Here is a 22644-nt window from a genome sequence, read left to right as displayed (position 1 = left end):
TGCATCTATGCTCACTTATTTCCGAGGACGACTTGGTCTAGTGCTTAACCAGTGGGAAGTATGGTCCTTTGTGGTCCATCCTTTATGTTCAAAAAGAGCCCAAGTGGTGGCTTTGTGTACACAAGCATGACCAATCACAAACACTTCCGGTTGCCATTCCCCAAAGAGTATTTTAGGAAAAAATGAATTGATACATTTCCTTTGTCTTCCTTAAAAGTGAAGTTTGATTACATTCCCGAAACAACAGGAAAAACTACGTATGAGAGCAAATTAATTGGAGGAAGTTCTTTATCCAGATTCACGCTACATGCACACTGCTGTATATAGATGGATATACTTAGAGCAGACTGTTCAATTTCTGCTTTTTGTTTATCTAAGTGTTTAACCTATTTTTAATCTTCTAGTTTGTGTGTGTTTATCTATGTGTATGTATGTCTCAACCTCAGTTTTCCCCAGAGGCATTGGATTTGTTTCTTCTGTTCACTGTCTAGGAGTATGATATGGTCTGAAATAGTAACAGAAACCACTGATTGTAAATTTACTGTAGTGCCAAACACTCTATTGGTGTGTTAGTGGACCAGTGTACCACCAAGAATCCAGGGGGAAGGTAAAACTGTGGCAATCAAAGAGCCCTTGGAGTTTATTCCTGGAACAGCTACCCAACAACGTTTGCTGAGGAAGTAGACAGGGACACAGATGGTATTTCATTTTTAATACTACTCTTGTCAAATAACCATACATTTTTATGAATAAAATCCATCAATCCCAAAGCTAGATAATAGGATAAAGCTTAGTTAGTGTATATGAGTAATAGCTGGCTTTATTTTTTCATTTGAACTTTGGATAATAAATTACACATATTTGTGATCATCCAAATATGTATGCATGTATGTACATATGTATGTAAGCATGCACATGTCTATTCACACACAGATTCCAGGAAATGTTTTAAAACAAAAGAAACTACCCTTTTCAGTACCAAATTGTTACTTGGAATAACAGAAATAAAAATGAAATAAAAATACTTCGTGCTATACTAGCTTAGATGGATAAATTTTACAATTTTAATTTAGGAAAAATTTCAAAGACTTAAGGAAAAAATACAATAGTTATTCTTACATATCTCTATCAGCACACTTTGTCCCCAATCCTAGATATTCATGTGCCACCCTGTTTGTGTCTCTCAAATAATTTTCACCAATTTCATCCCTAACTCCCTGTTTTTTTTTTTAATCTTGGGTAACAAATGAATAATACTTCAATGTTTCCTTTTGCATTTTCTTTTCATTCTCCTCCCAGATCTGATTTTACTTAAATCACCTAATCACTTACCAACTGACCCATTACTTTAAATAATAAACCTATATTCCTAATGATAAAGCTATGGTTTGATTACTTTATGGACACTTCTTTTCCTTTCTTGCATCTTTTTGCTTAAAATGTATAAAGCTGGTTTAAAGGAATATCTTGTTACTGCAACTGTCTGAAGAAGGAAATCAGATACCCTAGAAAACTCTGAGGAAAAAAAAAAATTTCCTACCATACTAAAAAATTAAAACTACACATTATATTCTTATAAATATAGCTTTATCTTCCCCTTTTTGTAAAATGGTGAATATAGAGGTAGTAATATGGTGATTAACTTATATGCTATATTAACACCAAACTAAATAAATACTACTGAATCATTAAAGTAACACTTCTATATTTATTGCTCATTTTTACTAAAAAGTTCAAGGCAGTATTTGAGATAAACATTTACAAGCTAGTTTTTGTAAGCCTCTGACCTTCCTTTCTCCCATGTTTATCCACATTTTATTTGAGAAGTGCAAAATGTCAACACAAGATAGCACCCTAAAAGGAAGTTCTCAAATCATATTAAGTAATCAAGATTAGATGTCTCCTTGCTCACAGAAAGGATATTTTATTCAAGAAAGAGAAACCAAATCATTTTCACCTAATGAAACTTAAGTATTATATTGTAGATTAGTGTTCTCTCATGTTAGCTCACTCTCAGATGATCCCTTGTCCCCCAACAAATTCTATTACTACACTATTTATAAAGAAAACTCTAGCATCAACTAAACATAGAACATAGTTGGGGCACCTGGCTGGCTCAGTCCGTAAAGGATGCAACTCTTGATCTCGGAGTTGTGCATTCAAGTCCCACACTGAATTCAGAGATTACTTAAATCAATGATTGAATGAATAAATAAATAAATAATATACCCCGAAATTAAAAAATATATATATTTTAAAAAATAGAACATGGTCATTTAATAGCTATTACTGGATAAGCATAATGATATGTTTTACTACACATACTTTAATACAAATGTATATGCCTAAATAAAACCAAATATATATAGCATTTATGAGTTCATTTTTCAGTTGACATTCAGTAAGTTTCCATTTGCAAAATATTACGTATTCTTAATGTTATTATATTGCCCTCAAACAATTAGTTCTTATAATTTAAGCTGTAAAACCATGACAAGTCATTCTCACCACTGCACATACATCATTTTTTTTTTCAATATAACATTCATTATGCGCCACTTAAACACATGGAGAATTTTATACGTCCCTGAGATTTATTTTCAAAGTTTTTAACCCAAGACAAATGCATTTTAAATTTTGTTTGAATCAAAACAACTTAAATGTGAGCAGTGAAAACATATTTCAAAAATGGGTAAGCCCTAAAGAATATTTTAGAACCTAACTGTATTGTAGAAACTTTGTGTTTTCAATGAATTTAAATGACTTCCCACTAAAAACAGAAATGATACACCTCAAGGGAATCTAGCTGTGTATTTATTTTTGGCATGGTGCAGGTGAGTGGTTTTCAAACCTTTTCTTGCCATCTTCTTTCTGTTTAAACAAAAATTTTCAGGTAAGCACAATATACAGAACAGATAAACAGATAAATAGATTCCTATTCCAGTTGGGGCACATGTGTACAGTTCAGTTTTCCTATCTGTAAACAGGGATAAAAAAAATCACATCTAGCGCATCAGGTTGATCAAAGGACTGAGAAAGAGACCCAAGTAAGATTAGGTTGACAAAATCTCTGAGGAATACAGACCTGTTTCAATATTAACACTAGGTAACCTGGACAAGCCATGTCTTCTACTTGTTGGAACCCAATGTGTGTACAAAAACAGGTGTTTAATAAAAATTTTCATTGAGGCTTATTATGAAGTTGTGTTTTTCTTTTTGTATCTACAGTTTATCCAAACCTTAATTTATTGTTAAAACTGTTCTTGCTAAAAAAGAAGTGAGTGGTGTAAAAAAAAAATTCAAAATTAAAAAAAATTTAGTGTTGAAAATATGTGAGAATAATGAAGAATATCTACTAGAAACTCGAAACCTACAAGACTTCAGCTCTTTGTATTTCTGATTTTATAGTTCATGCTTCAGGTTCTTTACATGGCTTAGAAGAGAGACACATTGGGGGGGGGGCAGGGTGGGGTTAGAGGGAGGAACTGTCCATTAAAAACGACAGGACAGGATCACAGAGATCAAGACAGATAGGACCATGCCTGTTTAAGCTTCTCTAAGTCTCTTATAACTAAAGTTGTTATTTGAGCTTTAAAATCAATTTCTTCTACTCTGTCTAAGTTCCACAGCAAAGCTGGATACACAAAAATATAGATTCTGGGGTTTCTCAGATGACTTTGCTTTAGTAGGATTGGGCATTGTTCTTGAACGATGAAGCAGAATCTCAGGCCTAAAGAATCGGTCCAGAGCAAGCAATCTGCAACGTTTCCACACGACAGGAGAAGAGAATGAGATCATACTTTTCATATCACATGTTGATCGGGGAAATGGGAAAGTCTACTAGCCAGGGACACACAGAATGATTGCCAAGTATCAGTGATAAAAACTTCTAATTGCAGGGACACTAACCCACACAACCAGTCCATGGTTTTCTCCAGCCCAGTTCAGCAGCCCTTATGCAGGGTTCAAAGACAAACAGTTACACCGATTCACGGTGTTCAGAGCTAGTATAACAAGGCAAGGGCACTAGGAACTTAGGGGCCGATAAAGCAGTGGTGAGTCTGGCAATAAGTCCTTGTTTTCGTGTTTTCCAAAAATTCTTGATGAAGTCATTTTAAAGCATTTTAAAGCATCCCAATAAAGTTTGCTGCATTAACACTCTGGTTGATTCTAAGATGTACAGAACCAATGATGTGGTTTGGGTTTGATTTTCTGATGATAATCCAAACTGCATTGTCAAATGGAAAATCTAGGAAAATCCAGGATTAGATAATCCTTGTGATGTTAATATGAATTTTATGCTGATTTAAAGTATTATAAGTCAGGCCTCACACTTGGGTAGTGGTATTTACAACCTTCGTGAACAAAAGAGGTAAGTGGAGCCTTGTGGTATTTCTAAAGAAATTAAGTAGTGTAGTTACCTGTGTTGCAGAAAGTATGACATCCTTACCCGGACCTCTGAGTACAGTGACTAGTACAAGTAGTGACCAAAATGTTAGCACCTCTGGGGAATAGTATTAAAAGAGGACTTACATAATTCAATAAATAATCATGCTTAGAGAAAAGAGGAAAAAATATAAAGCAGAGTTTGGCTTTTGAAAGAGAAAAATCTAACAAACATGATGCACATTAGGCAGGGAATTCTATGGAACCCCGAGTTTTATCTAACCTGTTTAATCACCAAGAGGGATATAATTTATCCTCTTTACATCTCTGGGAGTTACTGCAGCTTGTAATGTATCATTTGGACTGACTAAATGGTCAACGAGTCATTTGAATGATTTATACCCCACAAGAACTTTTATTTGTAATAATTTTATACATATCTATTAAAATTACAGTGAGACATACTACAATGTAAATATCAGAGAGACACAGAATAAGTGAGTATGCCTGACTGAGGTTCAGGCATTGATTGAGGCTGAGGCATTGTCTAAGACAATCAAGAGGCAGTTCTTTCTGTTTACTTCTCTTCCTTTGAAGATCAGATATTTCCTTGACTTTCATTTCCTGATCTGATTTCATCTGTCATTTATCTTGCTATTTAAGAAACCCAAGTAAGTTTTCTGATTTCCTTAGGTATCAGTCTGAATCACAGTAATAAAAACCAGCTAATAGCTAGCTATACTTATTTAGAAAACATTGTAATTTACAAAGGCACATCCACTTCTAGAAAGAAACAGCCAGCTTTCACTGGTGCAGAATAAAATAGGTAAAGTAAAACAAAATTGGGAGCAAGGCACAGAGAATACTAATAGCAATTAGGATATTTCTATCACTTACTATTGGAATGAACTGCCAGTAACTGAACTATAAAGAGCAAATTCCCAAGGAAATATTTAGTAAATTTCGAGGATGTAAAAGTAGTCAGTTCAAGTACGTGAGTCAAGTACACGATTCAGAACTGTGGCCATGGTGCCTCTCCCAGGCCTCAAATCTTGTCTATATCACTCACTAGCAGTGTTGATATTAAATAAATTGCAGTTTTCCTCATGGGTAAAGCAGGGGTAATAATAATACCCACCTCATAGGGTTATGATGAGGATTCAATTAAATAATCCAATGAAAACACTTTCAACACAGGATCACATAAAAAGGACCTAACATTACTATTATCTTCTGGAGCAAAGATCACATTGCCATAGATCAAACAACGTGGATCGGGATCCACAGATGAACACTAACAAAATAAAAACTGACCTCCTGAATGGGATAAAGGGACGTATGTGACCAAAAAATTCTCCTTATGTTCACTGTAACTACACGTTCCCAGGTATCACACAAAAATAAAAAACTTGCACAAATATTTAATAAACAAATGCTAATTTAGTTACTTTGGGTTTCATAATAACACTGTATCTCTTTGAGAGAAAAGCTAACTGATAAAAAATAGTGTATGAGTAGCAAGAGAAACTTTTTATATAGGTTTCCCATAAATAAGTAAAATAAAAACAAATACACAGCTAGACAGATGATCATGATCATAAATGGCTATTCTATGTTTTTTTTAAAGTCTAAATCTTGAAATGCAAACAAGTTCTAATAGAACTGTCTCTTTCTAGGCTTTGTAATTCGTCTGTTCAAACTTATATTCCCAAGAACAGGACAAATTTCTCTTAAAAAGTACAGCAGAATCTAGCATGGTGCCTTATACTTATAAAGTTTTCAATAAGCATTTATGAAGCAGTTTTGAAATCAGGCAGAATTAGGTTCAAAGTCCAGCTTTTACCGAAATTTGCTGGGTGACGCTGAACAAATTGCTTTTCCTCCTACAATCTTAATCCCCTTATTTGTTCCATGAGCACAGTAACACACAAACCACAAGAGTTCTGTGAAAATCAAATAAGGAAGCAATATGCAAAATAATCTATACATAGTGCCTAGCACACAGCACTCACGTCATCTGCAAACAAAGCTCATTTTCATTTTTCCTTCCCAACCTGGATACCTTCTAATAATTTCTCTTACCTAATTGCCCTGTCTGTAACCTCTAGTACAATGTTGACTAGAAGAGCATCACAAAGAATAAACTAACTTAAAAATAAATTTATCCAAGGTAGCGCAAGACTCGAACAAAGTAGGGTATAAAGAAATTTTAAAAGATTTAAATAAATTGAAAAATTTCCTGTGTTCCTCATGGATTGGAAAGGTTACAATTTTTGTTAGCTCAGGAATACTTCCCAAATTGACCTACAGATCCAGTGCAAACCTATTCCGACTGCCTCTTTTTTTTTTTTTTTTTTTTTTTTTGCGGAAATGGACAAGCTGACCTTAGAATTCATACAGAAATACAGAATTCATACAGAAACCTACAGAAGGGACCCCAAATAGTGAAATCCAATCTTATAAAAGAAATACAAAGTGGGAGGACTCGCACTGCTTGCCTACAGGCTGAAAGCAAAGCCATAGTAATCGAGACAGTGTGGTACAGGTGCAAGAACACATATACAGGCCAGTGGAATAAAATTAAGAGTCTGACAACAGACCACTACATCTATAGTGAAATGATTTTCACCAGGGTGCCAAGATCATTCAAGGCGAAAGAAGGTCTTCTCCACAAACTGTGCAGAGGCAACTGGATACGACACACAAAAGCATGAATTTAAAACCCAACCTCACCTGCCTCTTTTAGCGCAGTAGGCAGCGCGTCAGTCTCATAAAACCCAACCTCACAATATACAAAAATTAGTCCAGGGGCGCCTGGGTGGCTCAGTTGGTTAAGCATCCGACTTCAGTTCAGGTCATGATCTCACGGTTTGTGGGTTCGAGCCCTGTATTGGGCTCTGTGCTGACAGCTAGCTCGGAGCCTGGAGCCTGCTTCAGATTCTTTGTCTCCCTCTCTCTCTGACCCTCCCCTGCTCACGCTGCCTCTCTCTCTCTCAGAAATAAATAAAACATTAAATAAAATTTTTTTTAAATCAATTCAAATAGGATCAATGACTTAATTGTAAGACAGGAACTATAAAACACTTAAAAGGAAATTGAGTGTAAATCTTTGTGACTTTAATTAGGCAACAGTTCAATTGATAAATATGAACTCCATTAAAATTAAAAATCTTTGTGTGTCACAGGACACTATCAAGAAAGTGAAAAGGAAACCACAAAATATGAGAAAATATCTGCAAATCACGTATCTAATAAAAGTCTAGTATTCACAATATATAAAGAACTCTTAAAACGCCTGGATGGCTCAGTTGGTTGAGCTCTGACTCTGGAGATCAGCTCAGGTCATGGTCTCACAGTCATGGGATTGAGCCTGCATCAGGCTCCATGCTGAGCATGAAGGTGGCTTGGGACTGATTCTCTCTTTCCCTCTCTCTCTTTGCTCCTCCCCTGCATGAGTACATGCTCTCTCTCTCTCTCTCTCAAAATATATAATAAAATAAACCTTAAAAATAAAAAAAGAACTCTAAAAACAACAAAAAAGAAATAATACAATTAAAAAATGGGCAACAGATATAAACAGACATTTCTCCAAAAAGATGTATAAATGGCCAATATGCACATGAAAAAATGCTCAAAACACGAATCATTAGGGAAAGGGCAAATCCAAACCACTTTGGATACCACTTCACGCACACTAGGATAGCTATTAGGGGGATGAGAAAGGAGAATCACAAGTGCTGGAGAAGATGTGGAGTAACTGGAATCATCTTGCATTGCTGGCGGGAATACACATGGTATAGCCACTGTCAAAAATAGTTTAGCAGTTCCTCAAACAGTCAGAGTTAACATGTGTCCCAGCAATTCCATGAAGTGATGAAAAGATATCATTTAATGATATCCATTAAATGTCCTACATCCATATAATGCAATATTATTACACCAAAAAAAAAAAAAAGAATACAGTACTGATACACACTATATGGATGAATCTTGAAAGCATTCTATTAAGTGAAAGAATACCAAGAACAAAAGGCCACAAAATGTATGGTTCCATTTACATGAAATGTCCAGAATAGGCAAATTCATAGAAACAGAAAATAACTTAACAGTTGCCAGAGGAGGATGGGAGGAAAAAATTGGGAATGACTGCTAATGGTTATGGACTTCTTTTTGGGGGTTAATAGAAATGTTCTGGAATTAGACAGTGACAATGGTGGCACAACATCTATGAATATGCTAAAAACTACTGAACTGTATACGTTAAAATAGTGAATTGCATGCTACATGAATTTTATCTCAATTTAAAGACTGCAAAAAAAAAATCCCTTGAAATTGCATAATTCCTCCCCAAATGCACATATATACATTGACTCTTATTTCTATATACTCCTTCAATAATGCCCCCCAAAATGTCAGTGAGCTGGCATTTTTTGAAACCTTAATTCTGACTCTATGTATACTACTATATACTTCTTCTAACCCCTATCCTTTAAGCATCTTAAATTGTGTAGTTTTGAAGAAACACTGTTTCCAAGCTTACATATATACACCTATATCTATATTCATCTCTCTATCCATCTATATCTGCATTTGTTGATATTAATATAGGTACAGATAGATAAAAAATAGAAGCAAAGAAAGATGATAGATAAGCACATATAAGACACACAGTTAAATACTTTGCTAATGTGAAACTATTTGCTATTTCACAGACTTCTTCAGAAATAGTGATTCACTTGTCAAAATTATACCACTGTGTGTATTAAATAATATGCTCAGTAGGAGAGCATTTACTATAAATGAAGTTATTTACTTATTTTTATATCTTAACATTTTTCATTTATATTCTATATCAACACTGATTTTCTATCAATGAGAACTTACCCTAAGCATGGGGCCATTTTGAAACACGTGTGGCTCATCACAAACCACACAGTACTCATTCAATACAGGGATCCGCTGCTCAGCAAACTCAATTGTCTGGATAAAGCAATAAAGAGAAATAATGAAGTCAAGTCCATAAATAATTTGAAAACCCATCAAAATCTAAAATACTTCTGCAATGGATGGCGTGGCTCATACCTGCACTAGGAAGCCACGGTCTCGTATTGGAATGCATTTGGCACCATTTGGCTATAAAAAGAAAAGTAAAAGAATAATTTTTTTAACTTGGAGAATATATAAATTACAGCCTTTGACTTTTTGCAACAGTGAATACAAGTGTTATCTAAGATCACCTGTTACAGGAATTAAATCAGTGATTATGACATCCAGACTTGAGAATTTCTTTATTATAATATACTTTCTGCCATCACTACTGCGTCTTGTCTAAGCTAAATGAACAGTATTCTTAGTTTCTGATCTCTAGTAAAAATGGTATTTTTAAATGGTTACAAAAGCTTGTTTCCTCTAGTACTCATCGTCAAATGCTCCCACCTCCTCATTTAGACTACTTGAATCCCATTTTACAATGAGAATTATTCTTCCAAGGACAAATTTGACAGCTACTGAAGGGGTACAACAAACACTAACTATTGTACTGTATTAGGCTTAATCATACAGGAAGATAGTAAGACATTTTCTTTTACAGAATATGTGATATTTTCTTTCTTAGGTGAAACTACCATGGGAAACTTTCTAGTATGTACCACTTTGACATTATTCTCTGTATGCCCTTATTGTTTACTTCTGTTAAGAAATGGGCTTTTAAGGATGTCCACCTAAAATTATCAACATACTTAAATACATTTTCTTAACACAAATATAATTTTATGATATCGCTTACAGTGTAATTTTAGGAATAAATATATACAAGAGCAGCACAACTTTCTGAAAATGTCTCTTATTTTTTTCAATTTCATCTATTGCTAGCTGTATCCATATTAATGGTTAAGAGTTAAATATACCCTTGCCTCAACATACACTCATGCTTACTAAAACAAAACATTTTTAATCAACTATCTTATGTAATTAATATGCATAAGATAGATTTGTTTCTTTATCTGAAATTGGCCGTAATGGTGATCATTCTAGAGGTAAATTTTGTGTAAGACCGACTCCCAATAAATTCTACCCAAAGGGCTTAAGTTTTAATACAATTACCTCCTGGCTTCATCTCCCCCAAAAAACTTCAGGACAAAGTGACTTCAGTTTTATGAAGCAGACACTGAGAGAAGCTTTAAGTGAAGCTGTGGGATATGCAAATGTTTCTTTTCTTTACAAGTTACAATTCACAGGCAAAGTTTTCCTCATATATATATATATTTATATACCTATATTTATGTATACAAATTTACTTATATATACATAGTTTAGACATAAACTTAAATATATATTATATATATAACAGGAAGGACATTACTCTGCATTTAACTATTAGACAAACTCTGTCCTCCATTACTTATGTAAGAAAACGAGAGAACAGATAAACCTACTTGATAAAACATTAAAACGCTATGTATGCTTAAAAGGATAGGCCTTGTGGATCCAATGGGCCTCCTTCCATTTTTAGCAGCATTCGTGACCATGACAGGAATTTGGACTAGACCTTAAATCAAGAGCTATATTTATTTTTTTCAGAATCAAAACGAACATTCCAGCACCAGTTGCCCATGTCTGGTATGCCAAATAATATCCAAAAAGCAAAAAGAGGAAATTAAAAAAAAAAGAAACAAAAAAACACCTTCTTTCCTCTACCAGATCTTACAAAACAAAAATGCCTCCTGCACCTCAGCTAACGCTTAGGAACTCAAGATGAAAGTATTTACGCACAGCAGGCTGGGAAGATGACGACGAAGAGGGTGTTAATATACCAATGAGCCCTGAGGTAAGAGAGAGCCTCCTGCCCTCTGCGGCAGGTTCCTTGAAAAGCTCAGCCTTGGATGACTTGGGAGCGCCGGAGTAGGACTTGCTGAGCAGTTTGTGGTTTTTCAGTCCGTACAGCTCTTCCATTCTGAGATTACTGGAGTAAGACCTGCTGAGCAGTTTGTGGGGCTTCAGGTTGCTGTTGTGCTCGCATCGCGGGTCCCCCGAACAAGAGCGAGTCAACAGTTTATGCGGCTTCAGCGTGAGGCAGTCCTCTTGCTTGACGGCTGCAGAGCAGGGCCGGTTCAAGAGTTTGTGCGACTTTATTGTCGTCACGGCCTGCTCAGCCCTGGGGTCGCTGGACAGGGAGCGACCGAAGGTCCTGTGCGACTTGGTGGCGCACACGTCCTCAGTCTTGACGGTGCTGGAGCAAGTCCTCCGCAGCAGCTTATGGGTTTTGGAGATCCCGTCTTGCTCGGATTTCAGTTTGGATTTGCTTTTACCACAACCAGGGGGAGGATAACTTGGCGACCTTCAAAATCGAACAACAATTAATAACAGGGCAGATCGTGAGTATTACACACCACGGGGGGCACCTGTGAGGCTCTATCAGCTCAACTCTGCTACGAATACCGCCTCGCTTTCATACAGCCCATCCGGCTCAAATGGAAACCAACAGTATGTGTAGGGGGATCGGGTGGATTGAATCGAATTATATTTTTTCCTAGAAAGCAAAACAAGATTCTCAGGGTTTTTTTTTTTTTTTTTTTTTTTTTGCCCCTCCTATCTATGCTAGAGCTCTATAAAGAACCAATTTTCGTACAGAAAACTCTGTGTGATTAGAAAACATAGAATGCCATTTTAGTACATTTAACTCATCTTAAGAGAACAAAAACTCTAAATGTAGAAATGAATATCTATGTTTTTGATGGAATGGCCATAACAGTCTGTTCCTTGAAGTCACACAGAAAATAAACGGATGCCAAGACTATGGAGAGAATGCTCTGAAGTACCATAACCACGTTTAGACAATGGTGAAGTCATCTGTTACCTACCTGCGCAAGGTAGTAAATAAATGTAGGGGAGATTTCACCTTCTTGTCAGACAACTTCTTACTGTGCAGGCAACTGGATTTTTCTTTGCTCTGTTTCCACTGCTGTGTAACAAACGTCTGCATGATTCTGTCAATCCAAAGTAAGTCGGTTATCACAGTTCCAAGGTGATTTAACACGAGATTTCTGTATTATGTACAGCATGTATTTCTCAAAGGAAAATAAATGCACGGTAATTGGTGAGATTCTAATTTAGAATCATACAAGATGTCTCCAAATGTGGGAAAACATACAGAAAATTTCTATGACAACTGCATTTTGGTTAAAAACTCATTAATTACTCTAATAGGATTAATAACATAAATGATAAAAGAATGTTCTTTTAAAGAGATTTGGGGGCTCCTGGGTGACTTGGTTGGTTAAGCATCCAACTCCTGATTTCAGCCCAGGTCATTCATGATCTCATGGTTTGTGGGATCAAGCCCAGCATCACACTCTGTGCTGTCAGTGCAGAGCCTGCTTGGGATTCTCTCTCCCTCTCTCTCTCTCACTTTCTGCTCTTCCCCTGCTCATGTATACTCTCTCTCAAAATAAAAAAAGAGAGAGAGAGAGATTTAAAATGGCAACCTTTAGGATCAACAACTTTGGCTGAAGTTCTTTAGCCAAAAGAAAATTCAGAATTCTTTTGTTGGCGCCAGAAACAGTTTTAAAAAACATGTTTGATTGTAATTATGATTTTATCTATTGAGATACGAGTAAAGCCAATTTCTTTTCACTTGATTTGCTTATGTAGTTTTTTTCACAAAAAGGGAAATAAAATGAAACTGCAAAAACCATAAGTAAAAGTAAACCATGCAAAACTGACTCTATGGAGAAATATATAATCAGCAAATTATAGCTTTCAGCACAGCCCATTCACCTTTAAATACAGTGCGGGTTTTTAAAAAATGTGTATTTGTCTAGAAACTTTTAGTTACTGTCATAAAGCAGGAGTTTGCTAACTCTGATGTCAGTATTCTCTTAGTTGAGAGCACCGTACACCATTGTTTTATAGCACAGAATTCTGGAACGTCTGTTATGGACATGGACACAGCACTGTTTTCTGAGAAAGCTCCCAGGCTGTGACAGCTTCTCAGTATCTCACCTTTCAAGTGGAAATGGCAGGGGGTCCCTTAAGGCTGATATTAAAGTAGACATAAAATTGTAAACATTATATATACAACAAACATTCTGATTTTCTTTCAAAAGTCAATTCAACATTGCCTATTTTTCATGTTCCTCTCAGCTCTCAGGATATTTTAAAATTTAATTTTATTGTTTTTAGTGTTTATTTTTGAGACAAAGAGTGAGAGTGAGGGACGGGGAGGGAGAGACAGGGAGACCCAGAATCCAAAGCAGGTTCCAGCTCCGAGCCGTCAGCACAGTCCCCGATGTGAGGCTCAAACCCACCAACTGTGAGATCATGACCTGAGATGAAGTCTGCGCTTAACTGACTGAGCCATACAGGGACCCCACTAAGTAATTTTTTTTTAGTGTTTATTTATTTTTGAGAGGGAGAGAGAGAGAGAGAAACAGAATGCAGGTGGGGGAGGGGCAGAGAGATGGAGACAGAATCTGATGCAGGCTCCAGGTTCTGAGCTGTCAGCACAGAGCCTGACATGGGGCTCGAACTCACAGACAGTGAGATCATGACCTGAGCCAAAGTTGGATGCCAGGCATACCTCCTGTCATTTATTTTTAACACAGACTGCTTCTGGAGCAAAAAAAAAAAAAAAAAAAAAGGTACAATATTTACCATTTATAATATACCAAGGATTACATACAGATTTTTTTTCTTTTAACTCTTGACACCCCAGACAGTAGTAGCTATCATTCCACACATTTCACCAATAAGGTTAGAGATTGAAATCTGCCCAATATAGCCTGGTTAATAAGTGGCAGAGCTGCAACAGCTGTGCAATCCAATATGGACTGACCCGTGTTAACACATCACACAAAAGGGGCAGGTGTGACTCTTCGCACTACTACAATTGATTTCTCAAGATCCTTCAGGTTTTATCAAATTAACTCAGATCATCGTCAGAAACCACAATCTCAGACTTCCTACCCAGATCTTTAGTCAGCAAGCTTAGATGAGTTTAGAAGAAACAGTTACTTATGGAATAATTTGGCTACAGAAGTAGTGAGGAAGAAGGAGCCAGAGCTGCAGTCAATGACACAGGATTCCATATTTGCAGTGAATTCACCTGTAGAGTTCAGGCCAATGGAAATGTTTGTTTTACACTTGATTTTTGAAGATTTTTTTTCACCCAAGATTCCAGAAAGATTTAAATGTAATTAGTAATACTAGGGTCTTCCATTTCCCTTTACCTAACCTGAAATCACCACTGACACCACCCTTTGTACCAAGCAGATTCAGATTCTTTTCCTTGTAGGAAAAATTGCCATTCTGGTGTACCATAACCTAAGAAACCTAGCCAGTGCTTTTCTAATACTTAATACACTTAATTGGAACAAAAATATAACAAGTCAGTAGCTAAAGTTCCAACTTTCATATTACATTAGCATTCTAAAGTGTGACTTCAACATCTAAAACCAGTTAATTCTTAAACTTGGACATCCTGATCCCTAGATTTTCTTGGATTCAAAAGGCGGGAGTTAACTGTCCTACAGGAAAGTTAATGTTGTGTTTAACATCAATGGTAATGCGAAATATATGCATGAGCACATCTGGTGTAATGGCCACCTCATAACAGAGAGCCATGAGATTTTAGTACTCGCACTGGTGTTTGTGTTTACTATTATACTAGCATAGTTAAGAGCTACTACAGTTGCCACTGACTGATAATAAAAGAAGAGAAAAAGACTTCAAAGGTCAATTACACCAGACAATGTCACAGTCAGCTACATCAACCAAAGTCCTAAGGTAGTTCAAGTAGAGCAGAGAGAGTACACGAGGGCAACACTGTGGCTTTCCTCATGCTGATTTCAAAAGGGTTAAGTGTTCAAGAAGCCAGTGCTACATGCAGACTGTGGTGGTGATAACAGCTTCAGCAAAACCGTATCATGCATCAAATTAAATTAACGTACTGATTTTACAATAGAAATCTGAGCACTTCATTTTGATTTACACTTGAGTTATAAATTGAATTTTGTCTTATTAAGTGCAAACTCAACCTATGAAGAATTCACACCTAGTTTTGTTTGTATGCATTTAAGGTAAAACTAAAGGTTTGCAATACTTTTTTCCTTTTAAAAACAAGTTTGATCAATGCAAATTCAGCATAAAGTCATACAGTTTAAAGTTATTTCCGTGGTCTCTGATACACTCAGCCTTTGAATGATAGATATTCTAATGAGGCTGATCACTACACTACATCTGCTTTGGGTCAGTATTTTTTTTTTCAAGCTCTTTTTTTAATTTTTAGAGAGAGAGGGAGAGAGTGCACACAAGCCAGGAATAGGGGCAGAGAGAGACAGAGAGACAGAGAATCTCAAGCAGGCTCCATGCCCCCTCTTTCAGGTTCTTTTAATGCCTTCACATTCTCCCCATATTCATTCAGTGCTGAACATATATTCCAAGTCTAATATAAAGCAAAGAGGTATCTACAAATATATGAGAAGCAAATTAGTGGATGGGTCAAAAATACTGATCTGGGGTCAAACTCTGACTCTACCACTGCGGCCTAAGCACCTTGCTTAATCTGTCTGGGTCTTGGTTTCCTACCTAGTAAGTGTGGATAGTAATAGGACTGCTGGACAGGGTTGTGGTGAAGATCAAGTGAGTTAAAGCAGATAAAGTACTTAGTACAGTGCCTGACATACATTAAGCACTGCATGAGCATTTGCTACTGCAATTGTTAAGCTGGCCTAGTTGCCAGAAACACACTAGATAAAGAATCACAGAAAAAGTTTGATGTGTTCCTTATTTGCTGAGAATAAATCAGAGCAATAATGACAAAGGGGCTAGAATTTAAATCTGCCTTCTTAACTTGCTATATGTTTCTGGAAAATAATCTCTTTATATTTTAGTTTACTCTTTTACTTTATGGTAAAGATGAGTTCAGATTTTTTTAAAATCAGGTAATTTTAGACCCGAAGGGATCACAGGCAAACCCAGTTATTTACAATGAAGGAAAAGTATATTAGATTAAAATTTATCAGGAATCACCAAAAAAAAGTTCTAGTCTGTATACTAAACTGTCCAGAGAACTAAAATATATCCGCAGAATAACCTTTTTAAAATGTTAACCATTTAGATGGAAATATTAATAAAATGTTACATATTCTACAAAGTGTTTAAACAACAATTATAAAGCATAACTTCCCTTAATTTCTCAGAGTTGGAATTTACACATCACTTCTTCTGAGCCCAAACAATATACTCAGACATCATTAAGGGGCAGAAAGTTATATATTCTGCGATTTCTGCATTTTTATAATTCTTGTCTTATTTGGATCAATGTCATTTTACTTAAAAAAAGTTAAGTGCATAACAAAAGTGCATAAAGTAAAAATATGGACTTTGGATAATCTGGTGTCAATATAGGTTCATGGGCTGTGACACGTGTACCATTCTGGTGGGACATGTTGATAAAAGGAAGGCTATGCACGTATGGGGGCAGGAGGTATACGGAAAATCTGTTATCTTGTTCTCAGTTTTGCTGTGAACATAAAACTGCTCTAAAATAATAAAGTCATCAAAATAGAAAAAAATTAAAAACAAATAAGAAAACTGGGTGAGAGGGGAAAACAATCAGATGAAGGGGGGAAAAAAGATGTTCCAACTTGGACAGCATAACACAGAGGCAGGCTCCCTGCTTAACTCCAAGACCTGTAAGACACTGGCTCGACACAGAAAACAAATCTGATTGAAGAAATAAAACCAATTCCACTGGAAACACATACCTAATCCTAGTACAGAAAACAAGATTTCTCAGTCTTATATTTCTTTTTATAAGGACTCAAAAGTCCTTATTGAGAGCACATTCTATGATGTCCTAAACTTATGTTGTAAGTTGAATTTAATTTTAGAGATGTTCGACTCAAAATATTAAGGGTTTATTATCTAATTTTTATATGATCATATTTAAACCTAACAGTAGAAATCTACAAGAATTTGAGCATACTCCCTTAATTTCCTTTCAAATGTGATTCACACGTAACTTACATTTGAGCAATGTAAAATCATAAAAACTTAAGACAATTCTCGAGCTATATAGTATGTACAATCCTTGATTCCTACCCCACGTAAGTTTCCTCTTACATCTGTAATGGTCAGGTAAAATGATCACAATAAATTCCTTATTTAGCCAATGGAATAAAAAGTTTGAAAGTACTTTCTCTTAGGATATTGCTCAATCAAAATTCATTAAAATACAGATGAACACGTGAACTCCATCACTATGTAGGGTGTGAACCACATGTTTAAACATACAATAATCTAACGATCTCTCTTAATAAATTTAAATCAAATTAAAATTTGCATATTCAGAAGAATAAATAATCCTTCAAGAATTCTCCAGTAATACAAATTCTTATAGCTGATATATAGGATAGGATTTATTAAATCTATATTGTGACTATATGCTACTATGCCGTAAAAGTCAGTTTGACTGGGATAATTTTATGTTCATAAAATATAAATTCATTCATTACATTAGTCAAGGTCCAAAGAGAAAATAAAGGGTTTATTTAAAGAAGGAATGTTTTTGGGGCACCTGGGTGGCTCAGTCAGTTAAAGCATCTGACTTCGGCTCAGGTCATGGTCTCGCAGTTCATGGGTTTGAGGCCCATGTTGGGCTCTGTGCTGACAGCTCAGAGGCTGGAGCCTGCTTTGGATTCTGTGTCTCCCTCTCTCTGCTTCTCCCCTGTTCATGCTTGGTCTCTGTCTTTCAGTAAATAAACATTTAAAAATTAAAAAAAAAAAAATAAAGAGGGAATGTTTTCAAGAGTGTAGGTATAGGAACTATGGACAGTACAATAGCCCAAGGCAGGTGGCCGCTAACCTGTTACCACCTTTAGGCCCCAGGAGCAAGGAGAGAGAACCAGTAATAGAATCCAGTAAGAGAGAGTCAGTCATCCAAAGACTGTATGTGGCCTAGAGTAGAAAAGAAAGCTTCAGTTGAAGGACTAGTCAACTCAGGGGGACCTCTTAGGGTTGGAAACCAAAGGCAATAAATACTTTCTTCTTATACTTGCTTCCTCCTCTGATGGTCACCTTTGAAATGCAGCGACATATTAGAACCTGCACCCACACAGCTCAGCCTCCACGGAAGAGGGCACGGTGTTTGAGGGTGAAGAGTGGACCTGGGCAGGCAAACACAAGGAATGCAGCCTTGTTCTAAAGGTGAGCTCTGCCCGCTAAATTACTGATGCAGCTCCTCTCTTGAGGCACTCACTTCAAAAAGCTCTTATTAAATAAGAGAATGGGGGGAGATGGCTGAGCAAAATAGAAATTTATTTTTTATTCTTGGGAAACTTACTTTTTGAGCTGATGTCCCAAACCAAATCGCTCTTTTGTAGAAATCTGAAAGACATCAACAGTGGGCACTGCAAAGGAAAAAATAATCAGTCAAATGTTGAGTTAAAACTTAACTATCAGTCAGGAAAGACTGCAAAGTAATATATATGATATACGATAGTATGTAAACATATATAAGTATATGTTTATATCTTATATAATACACAGTAAATAGTTATACAGATATACATATTTAAAAATAGCATACACACAGTTCTATTCTGGAGATCATTCATGATCATTACATATCATATATGAATGTATAATATATGTGTGTATAAACGTGTAATATGTATAATGATGAAGAATCACCAAAAAGCATAGAAGTGTAAATGGCAACGTGTAGGACAGTATGCACAAGATTCTTTAAGTGGATGCGAGACATGTTTATATATACACAACCTCTTTTTGTTTTTCACAATAAAACAGTGTATGATGAGGCACAGGAAACTTATTTTTCAATGGGTAGCCTGTCATGTGCTTTGTATTTTTACCAAGTATATGCATTTCTTTAAGTTAATATCTATGATTTTTGTGAATTTAATAAACTCTCAAAAAAAGTCATTCGCCATTCATTATTCATAGTTTTTAAAGAATATCTGACTGTCCACTGTGACAATCACTATAGATAGAATGGTAAAAAAAAAAAATACAAAAATAACCGTACACAAAAATCTCCTTGCACCCATGGAGCCTTGATCCAGTGGAAGGAGACAGGCAAAAGCTAGATAGATGGAATGCCACATGGTGGTAAAGGTTTTAGAGAAAAAGAAAAAAGGGGAGGGGTCTGGGAGTCAAGGTTGTATGGGCACAATAGGTCCCAACACTAAACAAGATGGCAAAAAGAAAAGTGTCCTAGCCAGAGGAAATCACCAGGGCACTGCCCCTGAGAAAAAAATGTGCTTCAATATTTTAGGAACAGCAAGAGGACCGGTGGCGCCAGAGAGGAGTGAACAAGGTATCACACTAGGAGAGGAGATCTGAGAAGGACTATGGGTGTGGCAGTGTAGGATCTTTGTAGACAACACAGTACAAGTAGGAAAATCACTCTGGAACTCATCAGAGTAACTGGCAAGAGATACTGTGGTTTGGATCAGTGGAGGTGGTGAACTGTCTTGTTAACAGGACATTCATAGACTAGGCATGCTCGACAGTGTAAACCAAACTGGCATCCCCAAGTGCTTCACCCCCGTGTTGGCTGTGATTCTGGGACACAAACACTACTGATCAAACAAAACCGGTATTAGTAATCATCTATCAGTTCCTTTCCTAAAAGCATTCTAATCCTTGCAGACAGAGTGAGGAACAGAGTGGACATCACTCTAATCCCACCTGTTCCAAACTCAGGACTACAGAAATTAAAAAATGAATAAAAAATCCTAACATCTTGAAAGCTCAGTGGAATTATTTTTTTTAAAGAAAAAGATAACAAAATTGGAACATCCTGTACTCTCTCTTAAAAGATTCAAGAAGGGGGGGGGGGCACCTGGGTGGCTTAGTTGGTTGAGCATCTGACTTTGGCTCAGGTCATGATCTCCTAGTCCGTGAGTTCATGAATTCGAGCCCTGTGTGGGGCTCTGTATTGACAGATTAGAGCCTGGAGCCTGCTTTGGATTCTGTGACTCCTCTCTCTGTCCTCCCCTGCTCATGCTCTGTCTCTCTCTGTCTTAAAAATGAAAAAACAAAACAAAACAAAGCAAAAAAAACATTAAAAAATGTATTAAAAAAAGATTTAAGAAGGCACAATCTCTTCATGAAAAAAGTGGGGAGACTGAGGCAGAGAAACAAAAGGGACCTGGTTTAAAACAAAATCCAAAATGCACTAGAAGAACTGAAATAATGACTGGAAGAAATTGTATAAGATGCACAGAGAAAAAAGATATGATAGATACAAATGTTTATCCAGAATATATAAATCAATTCTACAAATTAATGATACAAAGACCCAAACTTATTCATACTATGAATGCCTAGAAAATAAGTGTCAACATTTTACCAAAATGATAAATCTTATAGGGAAATGTAAGTTACAAGCATTGGCTCAATTAACAGAAAATCTGAATTACCCAAATTTTAGAATATACTGAAAGAGCTAACAGGATGTTACTTCCAAAAATGTTCCAAGATTCAAAGGATAAAACTTATGTTACTATTACAATTAGTTACATTTAATGTATTAGTAGATGTTAATACGCCATCATATTCGATGTGGAATGTATAGGGATGCTTTACTACCTTTGCAATTTTTCTGTCCATCTAAAAATGTTTTATATTAATATTTATAAAAAATTACAAATAGCCTTCTAATAATAACTAATAATCAGTTAGAAAATAAAGTGGAATATAGAAGTCCCATTAAGCAAAAAAATTAGCAAACAAGTACTCATGACTAAATTTAGCTAAAATTAGTGACCTTAGGCACACACAAAAAAACAAAAAATACAGGACTATACTGATATGTAAAACTAAAAACAACAAACAAATCTTCCTTTAATGGAAAAGTAAATATTACATTGGAAAGGCAGCGAGGGCTGCTTAAGATTCGTGGAAATTATTCTAACACTCTGATCATGTAAATGTAGAGGTACTGTTGATGAGATGATTTGCAAAGAAAAACATTTGTAATAATGTTGGTTGTTTATCACTTTAAACTAAAAGTGGCCTTGTACTTCAGATCAGAAACTAGACTTAGACAACAACAACTCGGAAGAAAATACATAATATAAGAATCAACACTCATGTCTTTTTATTTCAAGTGTATTTCCCCATGTACAATGAAAATAATCCTTATCTTTAATATTAAAGTGGATAAGGAGGTGTATTTCTTTAATTCTTATCATTCTGTTCACTTATATATATATACTGTCAGATTAGCCCTGGCATATATTACCAGCTCAAATAATTATTATTCATACATTTCCAGAACCTAGGAAAATATGCTTTCAAAAAGAACTATTAACTAGGTCAGTCTAAATGTTGGATTAGTCATAAAACTTGCTTGAGGTAAATTAAGACTGAAGTGTACCAATCAAAAAGAAACATATAAAAGATAACATTAAGGAAAAAAGAAAATAGCCCAATAAGTACACATAACAAAACACAAACTTAACACCAAAATAGATGTCTTACAAACAAACAAAATTAAAATACTTCAGACACAAATTAGCAGAAGTCTCTGAAGTATTTTCAACTTTTTGAAGGAACTATTATGACCTCATCAACTTCTACCTGATCAAGTTTATCTTATTCCCAAAACAGAGTCATTCTCACGTATGAAAAAAGTAAGCATCACCCTCATGTTTTTTTGGTTTACAAACTCTTAAACAGGCAAATCAATGGAAAGAAATGAAAATAGAAAACTAAATTATAGATGAGTTGTAATACCAAAGAATGGGTACTGAACAATAAAGTCATCTAAATATAAATTAGGATATAATTATTAGGACATTTATAAAATCATGCAAATATAACAAGTCTTTAAAGAGATACTAGGAAGGAAAAATCTCTATCTAAAACTCAAGATTATATTTAAAAAATGAGTAACACTGCTAAGATTACATAAAAGCATGCCACATTCTCATCTGACATAGACGGAGTAGAGTGAGTAGAGATAACTGACCCAATTTCATTTCTAACTCTGATAATTAAAAAAATAGTTCAGACATTAGAGTTTCTCTTTCTTCTAATCACCATCAGAATAAAATCAAGTGGCCACATGTCAAATCCCTAAAGAAAGAAAAAAATAGCCATATAGCAGAGTATCTAGGGAAACAGCAAAAACACTTGCAATACACCTGGAAGGTGGAATATTGTGCAGAGATTACAAATTATTCCATTCTAGAAATTTAGTGACTTGAGGACAGTTTTATGAGATAACAT

At 35.6% G+C, this 22644-nt stretch overlaps 1 protein-coding gene across 1 annotated transcript in view; it reads right to left on the bottom strand.

The window, feature by feature from the left end:
* Nucleotides 1-22644, bottom strand: part of PARP8 (poly(ADP-ribose) polymerase family member 8) — a 170213-nt gene that overhangs the window by 30004 nt on the left and 117565 nt on the right. Inside the window, exons 11-15 of the mRNA XM_039234169.1 lie at nt 18728-18794; nt 12246-12371; nt 11158-11722; nt 9469-9519; nt 9271-9366 (exon numbers count right to left, since the gene is read on the bottom strand). Coding sequence (XP_039090100.1) covers nt 9271-9366; nt 9469-9519; nt 11158-11722; nt 12246-12371; nt 18728-18794 — 905 coding nt within the window. The remainder of the gene's footprint in view (nt 1-9270; nt 9367-9468; nt 9520-11157; nt 11723-12245; nt 12372-18727; nt 18795-22644) is intronic.

Source organism: Hyaena hyaena, unplaced genomic scaffold, assembly GCF_003009895.1.
Source record: "Hyaena hyaena isolate Hyena2069 unplaced genomic scaffold, ASM300989v1 scaffold_83, whole genome shotgun sequence".
Taxonomy (NCBI): domain Eukaryota; kingdom Metazoa; phylum Chordata; class Mammalia; order Carnivora; family Hyaenidae; genus Hyaena; species Hyaena hyaena.
This window is presented reverse-complemented; position numbering and strand designations above follow the sequence as displayed.